This window comes from Barbus barbus (genome assembly GCF_936440315.1).
Source record: "Barbus barbus genome assembly, chromosome: 15".
Classification (NCBI taxonomy): Eukaryota; Metazoa; Chordata; class Actinopteri; order Cypriniformes; family Cyprinidae; genus Barbus; species Barbus barbus.
This window is the reverse complement of record NC_136743.1, coordinates 27467501-27484770: the sequence shown is the minus strand read 5'-3', so window position 1 is coordinate 27484770 and position 17270 is coordinate 27467501. Positions and strand designations below refer to the sequence as shown.

The window sequence follows — 17270 nt, the reverse complement described above, 5'->3', positions numbered from 1 at the left end:
TAATTCCCATTTGAGTATGATCCAGCTGAAATCAAACCCATTTAAAGTGTAAATGGTTTCTCTCTCTCAGAACCTAAACTTCACAGGCTTTCGGAAGATTTTAAAGAAACATGACAAGATCTTTGAGACAGCACGGGGCGCTGATTGGCGTGTGGCCCATGTTGAAGTGGCTCCTTTTTACACCTGTAAGAAGATCACTCAGCTCATCTCTGAAACCGAGGTACCATAGACTCAAATGACTCTTTCCACTTTAAGTATAAGAATTTCAAACAAAAAAAACTGTCTCTGCTTTAAAGAACAGTTGAATTGTGACTGTCTGGTCGAACCAGCACAGTGATTAGTTATTCTGACAGTATGTTCTCAAATCTCCAGGGTCTTGTCACCACAGAGTTGGAAGGAGGAGACAGACAGAAAGCCATGAAGAGGCTCCGAGTGCCCCCATTGGGAGCAGCTCAAGTAGGACACTCTGTGACTTTTACTAAAACACTTTTCATTAGTACTGTTTAAAGGACATGAGCATCTCACCATCCTGTGCTCTTTGTCTTAGCCTGCACCAGCATGGACCACTTTTAGAGTAGGACTCTACTGTGGTGTCTTCGTTGCTTTAACAGTCACAGTCATCATTGCAGGTATATAACCTCTCATATGCCTTTTAGAAAACTGCTATTTTAATGAAGCTTTTAGTTACTTTAGAGATGGGCGAAATATTAGACCTTATAAAGTTAATTTACCAAATCAAAGACGTATAACAATGTTAATGTAACCCTGTGATCAGAATTTTTTTTTAAGGATTTGGTTATTTTAACATTTTAATATGTTTTGCACAACTGCAGGTGTGGTTAAACTTGTCACCGGAGAGGAGAAGAATGTTTGGCCCCTAGTGAGAATTTATCGGGGTGGTTTCCTGCTCATCGAGTTCCTTTTTTTATTGGGCATCAACACGTATGGATGGAGGCAGGCTGGAGTGAACCACGTCTTAATATTTGAGCTCAACCCCCGCAATAACCTGTCCCACCAGCATCTCTTTGAGGTAATTAGAAATCTGGAATTGAGGTTCTGAACAATAAAATGAATGTAATTGTTTATTTTAATTCCATAAAATGTAATTTCACAACTGTTTTGTGGTTTTTTTTTTTATGTTTTTGAAAAAAGAACAGTTGTATGTGTGTGTTTAAAATGATCACAGATCCCTCGCATTTATTTTGACAGCTACTTTATACATTTAGAGATTTAGCAGTGCAGAGCTCCTGTCAATTTTCCTGCCAGGCTAAAAACAATGTAAAATAAAAAGAACCAGATTTATACATGCATTTCTCTGTTTTTGTGCAGATTGCTGGTTTCCTTGGAGTTCTTTGGTGCGTTAGTATACTGTCCTGCCTCTTCGCTAAGGACACGATGATCCCTATACAAGTGAACCCTCTAGCTCTCTATGGGTTCTTCTTCTTCTTCCTTATCAACCCTTTCAAAACGTGCTACTACAAATCTCGCTTCTGGCTGCTCAAATTACTGGTAAGAGCCAGGAGAATTTCATAACACACAAGAGCATTTGTCACACTTTTATGAGACATTAAAATTTCATTTGTATGTCGTTGATTAAGTTGGTCATCTCCTCTTTTCTTCTGCTTTATTGTCCACCTTTTTCTTTTCATAGTTTCGAGTGGTCACAGCGCCATTTCACAGAGTGGGGTTTGCTGATTTCTGGCTTGCTGACCAGCTCAACTCTCTAGTAGTAGTTCTGATGGACCTGGAGTACATGATCTGCTTCTACAGCATGGAATTGAACTGGTCCAAATCTGAGGGGGAGCTGTGGATTAAAGAGGGTATCCAGATGCACATTATTGTCTTTGCAGATTTAAAGTGGTTTTTATGGGGCAGTTATTGATGACAGGTTGATGTTTGTTTTTTTTCTTTCAAATCAGGTGGAGGGATATGTCACTCGTATTCATATGGCGTACGAGCTGTAATCCAGTGTTTGCCTGCCTGGTTCCGGTTTGTGCAGTGCCTGAGACGTTATCGGGACTCAAAGCGTGCCTTCCCTCACCTGGCCAATGCTGGCAAATACTCCACTACCTTCTTTGTGGTCATCTTTTCTGCGCTCTATAAGACGCATGAAAGTAAGTACATGAGCTGTTACATTCTTTAACTGAACATCGGTATGTTTGGATACTGTTTGAAATTCTTTGTTTACCCAACATGACATTTTTGTTTCCACTCAAAACAAGTCTACATTTGGTAGAATGTGGTTGATGTTGTTCACAAAGTAAAAGCAGACCACACACTGAACCTTGAGGAACACCATGCAGCTAAGTCCTGTATTTTCTTATATCTCTAATGTTCTCTTATGTCACTTCCTCTCTGTTATCATTAGCTCTTCCAGAAGGTCAGGTCTTCTTTTACCTGCTGATTGCCTGCAAGATCATCAACTCATGCTACACCTTGTTGTGGGACCTGAAGATGGATTGGGGTCTTTTTGACCGTAATGCAGGGGAGAACACCCTCCTCAGAGAGGAGATTGTGTATCCACAGAAAGTAAGAATACACACACTGTTTTCATGTTTTACTATTTAAATATTTTTAAAGAGAACAGTCCACTTCATGGCATTTACACAGTCGTTGTGTTGATTTGTGTGCTCTCTTCGAACAGGCTTACTACTACTGTGCCATAATAGAAGATGTAATCTTACGCTTTGCATGGACCATTCCACTTTCTCTTGGGGTTGTGACTACATTCCCAAACATTTCTGATATTTTGGCAACTGTCCTTGCACCACTGGAGGTTTTCAGGTGAGCACATAAGCATATATCCATACATTCATTAACTATTTCTACCCACAACCTGTGGTGAAAATTATGGTTTTCCCCAAAAAATATTATATGTTGAAAATGTGCATACACTTAAGCCATCCAAGATGTAGATGAGTTTTTTTCTTCATCGGAAATTTGGACAAATTTAGCATTGCATAACTTCCTCAACCGGTGGATCCTCTGCAGTGAATGGGTGCCGCCAGAATCAGAGTCCAAACAGCTGATAAAAACATCATAGTAGTTCACAAGTAATCCACACAATTCCAGTTCATCAATTAACGTCTTCTGAAGGAAAAAAGCTGTGTTTATAAGGAACAATCCATGGAATTTTTCCAAATCTGTTCAAATGGAGAAACAAACTCAACTACAACTTAGATGCCTTGAGGGTGAAATTTTCAGAAAAGTTTCATTTTTGGTGATCTGTTCCTTTAATAGTTGACCTATTTGAAATGATGGACAGGTTTTTCTTTTCAGCTGTTTTCTATTTTAGCATTACAGGAATGCTTTATTGACCAGTCAGAAAACATGACCTAATCTATTCATTCACTCTGTTTATATTTATCACGCCTCCATCCCCATCAATGTCTGCTCAAAGTAATTGCATATGAATTTTCAGCAGGAAACAGTAAAGTAATCCATCCTAATAATCTGTAATCTGTTTTAGGCGCTTTGTTTGGAACTTCTTCCGTCTGGAAAACGAGCACCTGAATAACTGTGGTGAGTTCAGAGCTGTGCGGGACATCTCAGTAGCGCCTCTAAATGCTGATGACCAGACGCTGCTGGAGCAGATGATGGACCAGGAGGATGGTGTCAGGAACAGACAGGGAAAGAAGAACTGCAAGAGAAGCTACAGCATGTCCTTGAGAAGACCACACCTGTCCTCCCAGTACGCTCAGCCTCACAGACACAAATCCAGATGTAGAATACCTAAGAATGAGATTTGTTCAGCAAGATTGATTTAAATTAGTGGTTCTCAATCTTTTTGAATCCAATATTTGATGGCCGAAATGCCTAGTTTCTGTTACATTTACATTTCAGGAGTCCAGATGTTTTAGGAAATGAATTTTTTTTTAACCAATGAATTCACCTGGCTTTTCCAGTTACTTGTGATGTACTGAATAAGAATTAAGAACAAGGTTTTTAAAAATATTTTTACTCATTTCTATTTGATAAAATGCTTATGGAGTTTAAAGGTTTATTACTAGACATTACTTTTGCGGAAATCATACTTTTTAAATTAAGCTACCTCATATGTCCTCTGTTTTCCAAGTGGAAGTGTTTTTTACAGCGGAAAACCCTGTAAAAAATGGTAAAGGGGTGAATTAAAAGATGATTTTATCTTTTAGACAGGCGTTTTATTTGTTTTAGATCAGTGGGTCTCAAATGTTTTACACCAAGTACCACCTCCGAAAATATTTGTCTTTCCAAGTACCACCATTATGACCAACATTAAAATGCAGTAGCACTATGCACAGTTAAAAATAAGAATATTTATTATTGTCAGCCTCTTAAAACATTGTAAATACAGTTTGAACATTAACACTGCACTGTGCTTACTTCCAGGTAAATAAAAAACTTAATTATTAAGTTAAAATATATTTTACCTAAACGTGAAATAAAAACTGTACTGTACTTAAATGTTAAAAAAACTGTACTTAAAGATTAAATGAAAACGTATCATACTTAACAATTAAGTACAGTCACTTAGTTTTCATTGAACTTAAGTAGCTACAATACATTTTCATTTCATCTTTAAGTACAGTACAGTTTTATTTAACTTTTAAATAAAAAAAGTACTTGATTTAAAAAAAATAATAATTAACACGGGCTGTATGCGTAAGCTGCAAGTAACAACAATCAGGCCACGTGTCCACCAAAGCCAGCTGAAAACGCCCAGCTGTGAGCGCTTGAGAGGGCAGCGTATTTTTGTTTTTTCAGTTGAGACGCTGTGGTTGCTATGATATGGAATATCCAAGCATTATTTTTCATAACAATATTATGGTACTCCGACAATTCCATCTGGTAAAGACATAAATACTTGGAGACAAGCAATATTAACTTCTCCATTGTTGTTCAGTCATAGTACAAGCAAGGTGTGACGGTATTAGTCCCGCCCCTCCTCCACTGTGATTGGTTAGCTGATTAAAAAGTGACAGTGATGAGCGCAAAGTTTTACCCAAAGTTGAACATTCTTCAACTCTCGGCGTGGTCTTCTCAAAAAACGCCCGAGTGCTCAGCATGAAAAAGACGCTCCCATTTAGAACAATTTTAAAAATTCGCTAGCCTTGGGGGGGAAAAACCGCTTTGGTGGATACGCGGCCTAATTTATATTTAATTCAGAGATTCCTCTGCGTACCACTAGAGGAAGCTCACGTACCACACTTTGAGAACCACTGTTTTAGATCATTTTAATGCTTGTTTTGTCTCATTTTAAATTATTTCAAGTCATCTTGAGGCGCCCTTGAAAGTTTGCAGAGGCCCCCTAATGGGCCCCAGCGCCCCTGTTCGAGAGCCACCGGTTTAAATACAAGATCAAAAAGCTTATTATCCTTGCAGTTTCCTCTAGAAATGCTAATAAATATTGGTTACACTAGCAAAGTCCTATTTTTTACATGCACCTCAACAGTTCTAATGGCATTTTCCATAGAGAGGGGCCAAAATAGGGCTTGAAAACACAAAAAAATTATGATAAATGTATTTTTTCAAAAAAACTTAACCGTGCGAAAATTTGGGACATAGAATTTTTTATTATTTTTTTATTTCATTTTGAAGCATTGAACATTTTCTATTCAAAAAATGTAAATGCAAATTTCAGAATGAGCGTCAGGGTTGCAGATTTAGCCATAAAATAAGGTGTCGGACCAAAATGTTGGTTATTGATACAGTAAATGTGTATTTTGTTTGACTTGGGGGCAAAAAATTGTCTTCCTTAAAACAACTTTGAAAATGAGGTTGATTTGTTGAGAAAATAATCAAATTTTGATGTGTTTATGTACACGAGTTAAGGTTTTTTTTTTTATTATTAAATGTAAAGCAGATTTAATAGTTTAGTAGTTCTCTCTATTAAAAAGACTATTTGTAATCAAGGTTTTATGCCTTTATTAAAAAGTAACAGGACATCAGGGACCCTGTTTTTGGAAAGTGCCTTGTAAGCTTCTAAGCGCCATCATACAAATGTCCTCATGAGACTTCATTGAGTTTGATGAAACTCAAGGATTTCTTTTCTTTTTTTCTTTTCAGGTTGAAGGTCCGAGACACCAAAGTCCTGATAGAGGACACCGATGACGACACCTGACCCTTGCGTCCACAGAGGCTTGAGAAATTGTTTTTTACAGGACCATAGACCTCAGTGAGCCTCGACTTCAGAAGCTATCCAATCAATACATCCATCACAAAGCTGCCTGACTACACACACACACACAAACACATTTCACACCGAGACCTCACTAACTCACACACGCAACAGGAGCAGCCACTTCTTAGTTAATGTACTGTTTATGATTCCTTCGTTACTGCCTTGATCATTTTTGTGAATATCCAGTATGTGGAAGAAACAAAAATTGAATTCAATGGACGGTGTATATATACGTCATTTCACAAACCGCTTGATGGGATATAAACCATGGACATGTCATCGTAGTGGTTGTGATCAGTCAATCGGTTTGGATACTTTGTCTTTAAAGACTCTTATGATGGGGGTTATTCATGTAGCAGACACATGGACTGGTTTACCCTCATTCATGAAAATGACAATTTATACTGTTTTTTTTTTTTTTTTTTTTAGAATGTACATTTCATTGTTATTTATGTGAAGGAGAGATGCCTTGAACATTGCTTTAAAGGAAATATTTTAAATATAGTAAGGATTTACCTTGGACTTTTACCCAGGACCTCTGCATGCTTTTGACCGACCCTCAGGTGGCTCTGAAGAAAAAATATGGATTTGATTAATATTTATTGGAATACTTTGCCAGTTGGTTTAAACACAAACCACCAATGTAGTTACCTGCTCTAAAATGCCATATGAGAGTGTCTGCCTATGTTTGTTTCATGTGTCTTAAAGTCAATTCAGGTTGAAGAGGTGCTGCATTGTAGACCCAGAAGAAGAGAAAAACACCCTTTGCTTTAATAGTGTCAGGCTCATGTTAGTAGCAAGCCAAATATCAGAAGCATTGCTTGAGATATTCTCCTTAGCTGTCATTTTGCTTCCTACATATGATCATCTTGAAACCCCGTTGTTTCTTAAAGCTTGTTAATCACACACCAATCTTATTCAGCAATCACATTCCACCAAAGTAGCATTCCATGTCTGCGATCTTGTTTTTATGTTTAATTTTCAGCCAGTCTTCCACAGTTTGACACTTTCTTAGACCACCTGAGGGTTTTCAGAGGTTCTGGGAGAAACGACACCTTCCTTTTCTTTTCAGCTGAATCTTTGGCTGACACACGAGCACAATGAGTTTCTGTAAAACTTGTTGCGCAAGTCGTCACATTCAATTCGGTGTGATAAATTATGTAAGGATGGATTTTTGAACGATTATGCCCAGGTAGTTCTCATATGATGGTTTGTAATCCATTCCAATCAAAAATCTGTATTTGTACCTCTGGAAGCCTAGCTGTCTGTGAATGAGATGGATATAAGACAGGAGGTACTGCAGTCGCACATTCATGCAATACTCAAGACTCACCGGCTACACCTCACATACTATGTCATGTACTACTGTCCCAAGTAAACGCTTGGACCAAAATAAAAAGAGACTACGGTTTCTCTGTTGATGTTTTCTCATGGCATTTGTACTCATTTATGACTGGCATTAAAAATTTATATTTCTAAATCATAAAAATAAACAAGATTGCCTCATTCAATTTGTTACAGCTTTTGCAGTGCAATATCAAGCTTAAAAGCTCTTTGATTTCAAATGAAAGCTGAATATATCAGTTGTGATTCTGAATGGGATTGTTAACCCAAAAACTAAAGTTTCAAACCCGCAAGACTTGTTTTTCTTTTCACATATTATATTAGGTAGCCGTATAGGGATTGCTAACCCAAAAATTGAAGTTCTGTCAGTTTCTGGTCCCCCTTGAGGTCCATAATATAGAGGGAAAAAAAATACTATAGAAGTCAGTGGGGACCAGAAACTGTAGGCCGATATATCAGCCGATATTTGGCATGGTTCAAATATCGGCATTGACTGATAAGTTTCTCTGTTTGGCCAATGTGTTCGAGGCGACACTTTTATTTTGATGGAGCTGAGAATGGTCACATTCTGCCTCTAATAATCAGATTTAACTGTTGAGCAAAGGAGGTATACAAAAAGTATTGTAACGATTGCTTTTATCTTAATAGTAATAGAAAGGCAAACATAATACTTTCTTTCAAATATGCATTTATATAATTTAAACAAATCTTTAAATGTCTAATAAACATTTAATTTCACAAACCTTGCAGTCTTATTTGAATCCAGCAGTGAGGTGTGTACGTGTGTGTCATGCATGGTCATGTGTACTCTGTAGCATCACTGGAGACGCACGATCAACAGAGGCTTGTGTGAATGAAGATTCAGAGAAAGTCAGCAGACAATGAGACACTACAGAACAGATGTTTGTCCAAAAGCCAGTCAGTATCAGCCTCCCTCCACTATAAACAAGGCATCAGAAAAACCTACAGGCGATTTCAGACTTCGAACCATGCTCGATGCACAGCAAGACAATGAAAATTTGAAATGTGCAAAGCCTGCTACATAAAAGCATATTCAGAAACATTAGCCAAGTATGGTGACCCATACTCGGAATTCGTGCTCTGCATTTAACCCATCCAACGTGCACACACACAGCAGTGAACACACACACCGTGAACACACACCCGGAGCAGTTGGGGGTTCGGTGCCTTGTTCAAGGGCACCTCAGTCGTGGTATTGAGGGTGGAGAGAGCGCTGAACATTCACTCCCCCCACCTACAATCCCTGCCGGCCCGAGACTCGAACCCTCAACCTTTGGATTACGAGTCCGACTCTCTAACCATTAGGCCACGACTTCCCGTGAGTGTTTTGGACTTAAGGTGAGTGTTTTGTGATCCAAAGTTACAGTCTTTAAGGCAACTAGAGAAAGAACTTAAAAGTAGTTTTTTTCCTCAGATGAATGTGAAAGCAGAAACTTGAGTGTTCACATGATAGGCACGACACTGTTTTGCAGCTATGAGTAACCTAAAGAGTCACTCCAGGAAATAACGGATAGCGAGATCTGATTTCCAGAGCAGCGCTCATTTGAGGTCCAGGACCATGGAAGCTGGGTTCTCCAGAAAAGAGCGCCATAGGTTGGAGAAGCGGGACATGGTGGCTCCATCAATGAAGCGATGATCGGCAGACCAGCTGACGTTCATGATGTACGCTTTCACGACCACGTCACAGGAGTTAAACCTGGGCAGCACCTGTGAAGAAGCAGAGAAAAGGCTTGTAACTTAAAGGTGCGGAATAAGCCAAATTTGGGTGGAAATTTGCAGACAAAAAAGATCCATTGTTTACTGTCAAGAGTGTAGCGTTGTATGAAACACAGCTCACACAAGTCACTTTCAAACCAAACTGCTTTCAGTTGATCAACGTGGCAAATTTAAGAGACCAACTTGAACCCAATGCATGGGGAAAACTTTTGCCCTCACACAAAATCACAATCATGTGGATTCCTAACGAGATCCTACCGAAATTTGCTAAACAACGGTAAAGAAAAGGGTGAAAAAATTATAAAATTTTTATAATTAATTTATAAATAATTAATAATTTGAATAAATTAATAGATGGGACAAAAAAGTGAGTATCATTGCACTGACTCTTAAGATACTGTTGATATGCTGGGCAACATTTAGGCATATATGGGTTATTATAAATATGGTTTATAATAAAAAATATATAAAATACAACAAAAATCAACATATTGTAGATCATCTACTTAAATACAAACACATTTGTTATTAAAGGGTGAAGATAACAAGCAGCTCACCTGGATCTTTCCCAAAGCGCCGATGGCCACCTCCGGGGGCAGAATCACCGGCTTGGCATACGTCCCTCCAATCTAAACAAAAAACGACTCTTAATTCCCTTATGATGAGAGATCTGATCATCGCTAGATAGCAAACAGAAGCCCACTGAAAGCCTGCTGTTGTTTGAGTGCTTAGCTCATAAAAGAAGCTCTTAGACTCACATATATAACCTTCAAAAATGACAGCATAATGATCATGAGGCCCAAAACAGGGTTATACAGCGTTCCAGACCAAATGCAGTGTGTAATTTATGCTCCACTAGTGGCATAAAAAAGAACTGCAATCTGTTTGAGTATCGAATGACGTTATGAAATATGGAGATTGTTCGAAAACCTGTTTAGACAGTTATTGTTGCAATTCAATTTGGTGCCACTAGAACTGCAAAATCTGCACACTTGGGAATCTGCATCCAAAGTCTAAAACCAGGCGGGTGGAGTCTCACCGAGCCGATGTTGGAGAGTGTGAAGGTTCCTCCTGTGAGGTCAGCGGTGCCCAGCTGTCCGGCTGAACCCAGAGCCTGCAGACGGTTGAGCTCCACAGCAATGTCAAAAACACTGAGGGCCTGAACACTCTTCACATTGGGCACCAGGAGGCCCTGAGGAGTGTCCATCGCCAAGCCGATGTTATGAGACGCCTGACAAAAATGAAAATGTTACTCGTGTTGGGCTGTTTAGGACTTTTAAGCAAATTGTGGCCTCAGAATGAAAGGCTGTGATGTGACTGAAGTGTTTTGGGGTTCGTCTTGCCTTGAATGTGATGTTCTGGCAGCCTTCATCCACAGAGGCATTGAGAACAGGAAACTGCAAGAGCCCGAGTGACGCGGCCTGAACAAAACAGTAAGAATACAAGCTATAATTATAACCTGACCGCAAACACCTGGAGTTAAAGGAATAGTTCACCCAAAAAAGAAAATGGTGTCATCATTTACTTACCCTCAGGTTGGTCCAAAGATGTATGAGTTTATTTTTTATTTCTGTTGAACAAAAGAAGAAATTTTGAAGAATGTCGGTCACTGGCCCCCATTAACTCCCAGGGTATGGTTGAAAAAAATTCAAAGGAAGTCAATGGGTACCAGAAATTGTTTGGTTACCTACATTCTTCAGAAATCTTCTTTGACAGAAGAAACAAACTCCAAACAGTTTAGGAACAACTTGAAGGTGAGCAAATCATGACAGAATTGTCATTTTTGGGTGAACTATCCCTTTAATATTCACATAGTGCACACATTTAATCTCTCTCTCTCTCTCTAACATTTCCTGCCTTGCATGGAAATATTTTATTTGAATAATTATAGTGACTGCACAAGTAAAGAGCCATTTGTAATCATATTTCCATTATAATCAAATTGCAGTTGGGTTGTTTTGATTAAATAATAATAACTAAAAAAATACAGCCAACTAACACAATAAAACACAAAAACATAACACAATAAAACATTTTAGTTTAACTACAAAAATACATATTTAAAAGCATTTTTAATTTAATTAATTAATTTTTTCATTTTTTTATTTAGATTTCCATGTCTGGAAAAGTATTTGATCTGATAGCGTGATGGTGCTTGAATGTTTAATGCGTCTGAATAGAAACAGGTGTCTGTGGTGGAAGGTAACAGGAGAGCACCTTGATGAAGAAAGGCATGTAGCTGAGTTTGACACCGCGAGACTCCGCCAGGTCCTTCAGCTCGGAGCGTAACCGCACTAGCTGCGTCAGGTCGACCTCATCACAGTAACCGAAGTGAGGAATCTTCAGAGCAGCAGTCATGGTCTTCACCATGGCCTTCTGGAAACCTGCGTTCATGACCATATGGAAGAGACCGCCAATCAAGAACATGTGAATCAATGACAAATATGAGTGTCACCAATTAAAAAAGGGGGATATCTTTTTAAAGTTGAGTTAAAAACATGCAGCAAGTTCTTAAGGCCCATTCGCACCAAGGATGTTAACTATAACTATAAAAAGCTTTAATAATCATTCTAATTCTGTGAGAATAGTGACATCAACACCACAATTATGACAATAACAGAGAAACGACAAACAGAATCTGTTTGATGAACATTAAAAATATTGACAGTCAATCAGAATACACCTGGCTTTCATGAGCTTGAATATTTGCAGACGACAGAACTGCAGCACGACTATTATAGTTATTTATACATCTTAGAATTATCCTTTATACAGATACTATTTGTATTAATGTTCGTTTCATATGGTTTTATAAGACCCGATGACTCTGAAAACGTCATCTGGAGTAACCCGGTAAAAACATTTTTTAAGTGTAGACATTATCATTTTAAAAAAAAAGTGTATTACCGTAATATATTTTTCAAAGTATTGAAAATCATGAATTGTTAATTCCTAAATATCATAAAAAAATTTGTTTTGGGGAGTTGCACCACATGACATTTTAAAAAAATAATAGTAGGTAATAAAAGAAAATTATTTCTGTGATATTTCAGTTTTACTTTTTTAATAAATCTGCAAAAATGTCAACAATTCTGTGTTTTTCTGTCATTATGGGGTGCTGTGTGTACATTAATGAGGAAAAAAAAATGAACTTAAATGATTTTAGCAAATGGGTACAATATAACAAAGAGTGAAAAATTTAAGGGGGTCTGAATACTTTCCGTACCCACTGTAAATAAAAGACAAATACTTAATAGGATTGTCTTTTTTTTTTAATACCTCCCAACATAAAATTTAATTATTAAAAAATATTTAAATTCAGAAATTAAAAATATGCTAATCACAGAAGAGGTGTTTCTAAATTATTGTATGCATGACCCATGTACAACAACATAAACACTGAGTGTCAAGCTCACCGTTCAGAGGCTCTGTCCTGTCTTTGCCGGTGAAGACGGGTCTCGGGATCGCTGGAGGAGCCATGATGGGCGTCTTTTCTTTGGGTGGGGTCTCTGCAGTGGGTGTTGGGGTTTTCTGGACTTCATACGGGAGAATAGCTCCTGTCTGCTTGGCTAAGAAATTGATAATGTCCTCTTTCAAAAGACGGCCGTCTTTTCCTGTCCCGACCACCTCACTTAGTTTAATCTAGTAGAGGACAGATTTAGAGATCAGAAATGACCAGGAACACAATAAAGCCACAATGACAGGGTGTTGTAGGTGGTTACAGCCTGATGCAAGTCAAAATTACATTGTTCTCCATGGCCAGACGGCGCACCGCTGGTGTCGCCTGGGTTTTTTGGCCCTTGATTTCTGGATGTGATTGCATATGGGATATTGCTGGAGTCTCTACCACATCTTCCTCTGGGGCACCCTCTGCAGGACAACAGGCCAAACAGTTTTACCACACAATGACAGAACTGGAAAGATATTTCAAAGTCAGTATCAAGAATAGGATCCACAGCAGTGACTAACCCAGCGCTTTGTCCGTTTCGATGTCCACAAGAGGTGAACCAACATGTGCGATAGCATCTACGTCATAATACAGCTTACGGATGACGCCGTCATAACGGCTCGTGATGGTGACGGATGCTTTGTCGCTCTGGACTTCACAAATGCTGTCAAACTGGGAGACTCGGTCTCCTTCTTTGACATACCTGCATAAAGACAGAGAAGCATCATTTGTTTTGGAATATTTACTCAGTATATTATATGAGTCAATCAGTAAAATAAACATTTACTACTATTTACTGATTCCTAAGCTAATTAACAAAGTCCTCAAATATTTTGCACCTATAATGTTTAGGCTGTAACACTATAACAAAACAAGTTGTAGAAAATGTGAGCACAGACAACGCTGGTGTGTTAAAGTCGGCATGAAATGAAAATATATTTTTTTTTTATAAAAGCAAAGTTATAGATCTTGTTATATACAACTGTAAACAATTCATCGACGTGTTTATTTATTTACTTGCTTTTTAAATATACCTATTTTTATGTTTAATCAAAAAGGTCATAACTGGACATTCCAGTAACAACAGATTTCTGTCATATACAGATGCTTAAACCCATCCCTACAAACTCACGTTCATCTGTTTTTATGTTTTAGTTATTATAAACTAAACAAAAAAGAGAAATGTTGTCTTTGCAATTAGTTGAAATAATGGTTTATGGTTTTAGTTACCCGGTCGCAAAAATGGCACAAATATCTGTCGCTACTTCCGTTTCATTGTGACTTTAAAAATGAGCAAAAATTTCATTATATCATAATATTATATAATATTAATGCCACCACTTAGCATCATTGGTAACATCCCTATAGAGTCTAATTAACGTAATGTATTGTAAGAATTTGATATAAAAACTGACGTACACATTTAATAAAGGATAAAGTATTTGCCCTTACAAAAGGTAAAATAAATAAATAAATACATTTTTTGTTATGAATGCATTTCACCAGCATTCTGAGAAAAATAAAAGCTTGAAATGTTAACATCAGAGAACCATGAACATGTGAACTTTAAATCTCAGCGGATACTTCGTCTAAGGGGTTTAGTTGACAAAGACATTTGGGAAGCCCTGCCTGAGCAAACACCTCAGATGAACCTATAGTCTAACAGCAAATTTGGTCACCCCACACCAAGTCTTATATTAGGTACAAAGGTCAAAGCTCAGATTAAAAGAAAGTTCTGTCATCATTTACTCACCGTTATGTCGCTCTAAACCTGTATGCATTTTATTCCTTTGTAAAATACAAAATATTTTTTGAAGAATGCTGATAAAGTTTAGGTTCCCACTGAATTCCATTGTATGGACAGAAAAACGTATAACTTTATAATATAATACTATATACGTTTATGTATGTGTGTATATGTGTACATATATATGAATATCAATGAGACATGAAACCTGATTATCGACATTACTCTTTTGTGTTCGGCAGAAGAAACAAACGACATAAGGCTACGTAAATTAAGACAACATTTTCAATTCTGGGTGAACTACCGCTTTAAAATCTGTTGCAGCATTTTACAAGACAAATGACATAAGCTTACCACTCTTTTACTGTCACTTCCATTATGCCCTCTCCAATGTCTGAGAGTCTGAACTGCAGCACCTGTCCAGGGGCCACTGAAAATACAAACAACTGAATACTGGGCTAATAATGTGTTGTACAAACCAATATGCCCGTTTGAACATTTCATGTTTGCAGCACATACCATGGCTGCATCTGAAGCCTCTCCAGTGGACTGAAGTGAGGGGTGTGGAGATGTGAAATACAGGGGCCGGTCCAAGAGCCTGCAGCCTGGGACACTGCTGGAGGCGATGGGATACAACCCGGGGCTGTGATGCACACAAGAAGACAATTAAAACTTGCTGCTCATGTCAATTAATGCTTTAACTAATGCATCAAACCCTGTTTTTCAACCACAGATCAGTGGAAAATATATACAAGACACAGAATTATTTATTTATTTTTAATTGCATAACATTTCATGACATTCATGTCTGTTTTGTTTAAATAGTGTAACTTTGATTTTAACAGAGGACTGGACTGAGCACTTCAGCTGTATTGTTTATTATAATTTAAAGTTGTGCACGTTCGCTGAAAAAGATTGGACGAGGTAACTCTGTGCTGTGTGATATTGTGATATCGTTTTAAGGATAGCATCATTGTTTATTTTTTATAAACTCACCAGACGTCTCAGTATTCTCAGAGAACACCGCACTGATGTCACCGCCGCCATGTTTGCCCAAGACTCTCACAGAGATGATAATCGCAGGAGATCTCTCACTCCACATCAACATCCTGGAACCCCGCGATATGAATAACCAGCTCAATGAGCACATAACAGCAGTTTGTTTACAAAACTAACCACACTGTAATACTACAACCACTTATTATTTAACAGAAAATGTTTTCCTGGAGTTGAAGTGAAGCAGGACTTCCTGTAATTGCCCACCGCGAGTTGATCATCTCTCATCTTTGAATTCTCTTGTTTGGTTACGTTCTGCTGACGTCATGCTCACGCCTACCTTGACCGGCCAATGGGCGTTTAGATTTGGCTGTATCTTCAAATTATTTTAAAATTAAAAATGAAATATTTTGTGCTGTCATTACAAAACGACATCAGATTTTCATGGTTTTTGTTATTATTATTTAACTAGGCTGCCTTAATCCCCAAAGCTTTAAATGTGTAATGTTGTTGAAGAACGAAACGTGAAAGTCAGTAAAATATGTTTTCTTGTGACAAAGTACACTTTATCATACTTTAAACTAGAATATTTCAAAATAATATACTGTGCGAACTAACTTGACAATATTGCAATACACATTTTAAAAGTGTACCTGTGTTAACAAATAGTACAATAGTAGTTCATAAAATTATATTATTTGCAAGTACGGCTTTTTTTTTATATACTTTTAAGATTTGAAGTGCGCTACAAGTGCACATTCAGTACAATAAAACACAAGGCTTAAAATCCTTTTAAAAAACAGGAAATTCACGATGGAACCCACAGTGATTAGTATTTATGGGTTTATGTCATTGAAATAATTAAAAATGAATTGTTTTATACCAGTTTGATATCATATAAATAGTTTTAATCAGCAGTTGCTTCAGACATTGGTCTGGTTCCATGCATTGCACGGCTGAGGTGAGTTGACCTCAGTCTCAGTTACTCACAGACAGTCAAGTCAATATTATTTGTATAGCGCTTTTAACAATGCAAATTGTGTCAAAGCAGCTTTACATCGGCTTGATATAAAGCTGGGTGGCTTTATATCAGCTTTACAGTATTTAGACAAAATCAGCAGTTTAAATCTAGGCTAAAGCAGAATCAGACTGTGCAAAGGACTCATCTGGTTCCTGTGGTCTTGTCCCGATGGCCGTCTTGGAGACGGGGTCTTCACTGGGGATCAGTCTCTGGGGCTCATCTAGGTGTCCTGGCTGTAGAGATCATCTCTAGGTGCTGATCCACCATCTGATCTGGATACAGTCTGGATCTGGGTGGCTACGGTGACCTCGGAATATTATTAGCGTAGATGCCATTCTTCTAACAATGTAACAAGTACATCAGGTGTTTTGGGAAGTGTTCCCGGTTCCGGTTGACCTAATTACTGCAGCATAACAATCCTTTAACGGATATGAATTATATTAATGCGATAGTGTATTATGTGTAAGCCAGGTTATGGGTCTTTAATTTAGATTTGACTGACAGAGTGTGTCTGCTTCCCGAACAGTGTTAGGTAGATTGTTCCAGAGTTTTGGCGCTAAATAGGAAAACTATCTCCCGCCCACAGTTGATTTTGATATTTTAGGTATTATCAAATGGCCAGAGTTTTGAGATCGCAGCGGGCGTGAAGGACTATAATGCGATAAGAGCTCACTCAAATACTGAGGTGCCAAACCATTCAGGGCTTTATAGGTAATTAAAGCCCTGAATGTCATTCCTCTGATGGTGAGATTAGCACAGTGGCCTTGACCCTGAACTTCTTTTCCACAAAACCTTTAAGCTGCTGATTAATTGGCTG

General features: G+C 38.0%; 2 protein-coding genes across 2 annotated transcripts in view; one reads left to right on the top strand and one right to left on the bottom strand.

Moving 5' to 3' along the window:
- Positions 1-7644, top strand: part of LOC306881894 (xenotropic and polytropic retrovirus receptor 1 homolog) — a 34743-nt gene extending 27099 nt beyond the window's left edge. The window contains exons 5-15 of the mRNA XM_079436244.1: positions 71-220; positions 373-456; positions 548-629; positions 834-1030; positions 1330-1509; positions 1652-1820; positions 1920-2114; positions 2369-2529; positions 2645-2784; positions 3470-3691; positions 6046-7644. Of these exons, the coding sequence (XP_079292370.1) occupies positions 71-220; positions 373-456; positions 548-629; positions 834-1030; positions 1330-1509; positions 1652-1820; positions 1920-2114; positions 2369-2529; positions 2645-2784; positions 3470-3691; positions 6046-6100 (1635 nt within the window). The 3' untranslated portion in view covers positions 6101-7644. The remainder of the gene's footprint in view (positions 1-70; positions 221-372; positions 457-547; positions 630-833; positions 1031-1329; positions 1510-1651; positions 1821-1919; positions 2115-2368; positions 2530-2644; positions 2785-3469; positions 3692-6045) is intronic.
- On the bottom strand, positions 7644-16811 carry LOC306881895 (lipoamide acyltransferase component of branched-chain alpha-keto acid dehydrogenase complex, mitochondrial-like). The gene is made up of 11 exons (XM_079436245.1): positions 15433-16811; positions 14956-15079; positions 14791-14866; positions 13211-13392; positions 12987-13111; positions 12658-12883; positions 11459-11625; positions 10585-10662; positions 10281-10472; positions 9799-9870; positions 7644-9232 (listed from the first exon to the last, which is right to left on the bottom strand). Exons 1-11 carry the CDS (start codon positions 15481-15483, stop codon positions 9065-9067), a joined length of 1461 nt encoding a protein of 486 aa, XP_079292371.1. The 5' UTR covers positions 15484-16811; the 3' UTR covers positions 7644-9064.
- Positions 16812-17270: the final 459 nt, after the last annotated feature.

What these genes read in the sequence shown, in the direction of transcription:
- LOC306881895 (XM_079436245.1), bottom strand. Translation starts at nt 15,483, where the DNA reads ATGGCGGCGGTGACATCAGTGCGGTGTTCTCTGAGAATACTGAGACGT. An exon ending in ACATGCCTTTCTTCATCAAG is followed by an intron (nt 10,663 to 11,458) that starts GTGCTCTCCTGT and finishes TGTTTTGTTCAG; the next exon opens with GCCGCGTCACTCGGGCTCTT. An exon ending in CACTCTCCAACATCGGCTCG is followed by an intron (nt 9,871 to 10,280) that starts GTGAGACTCCAC and finishes TTTTTTGTTTAG; the next exon opens with ATTGGAGGGACGTATGCCAA.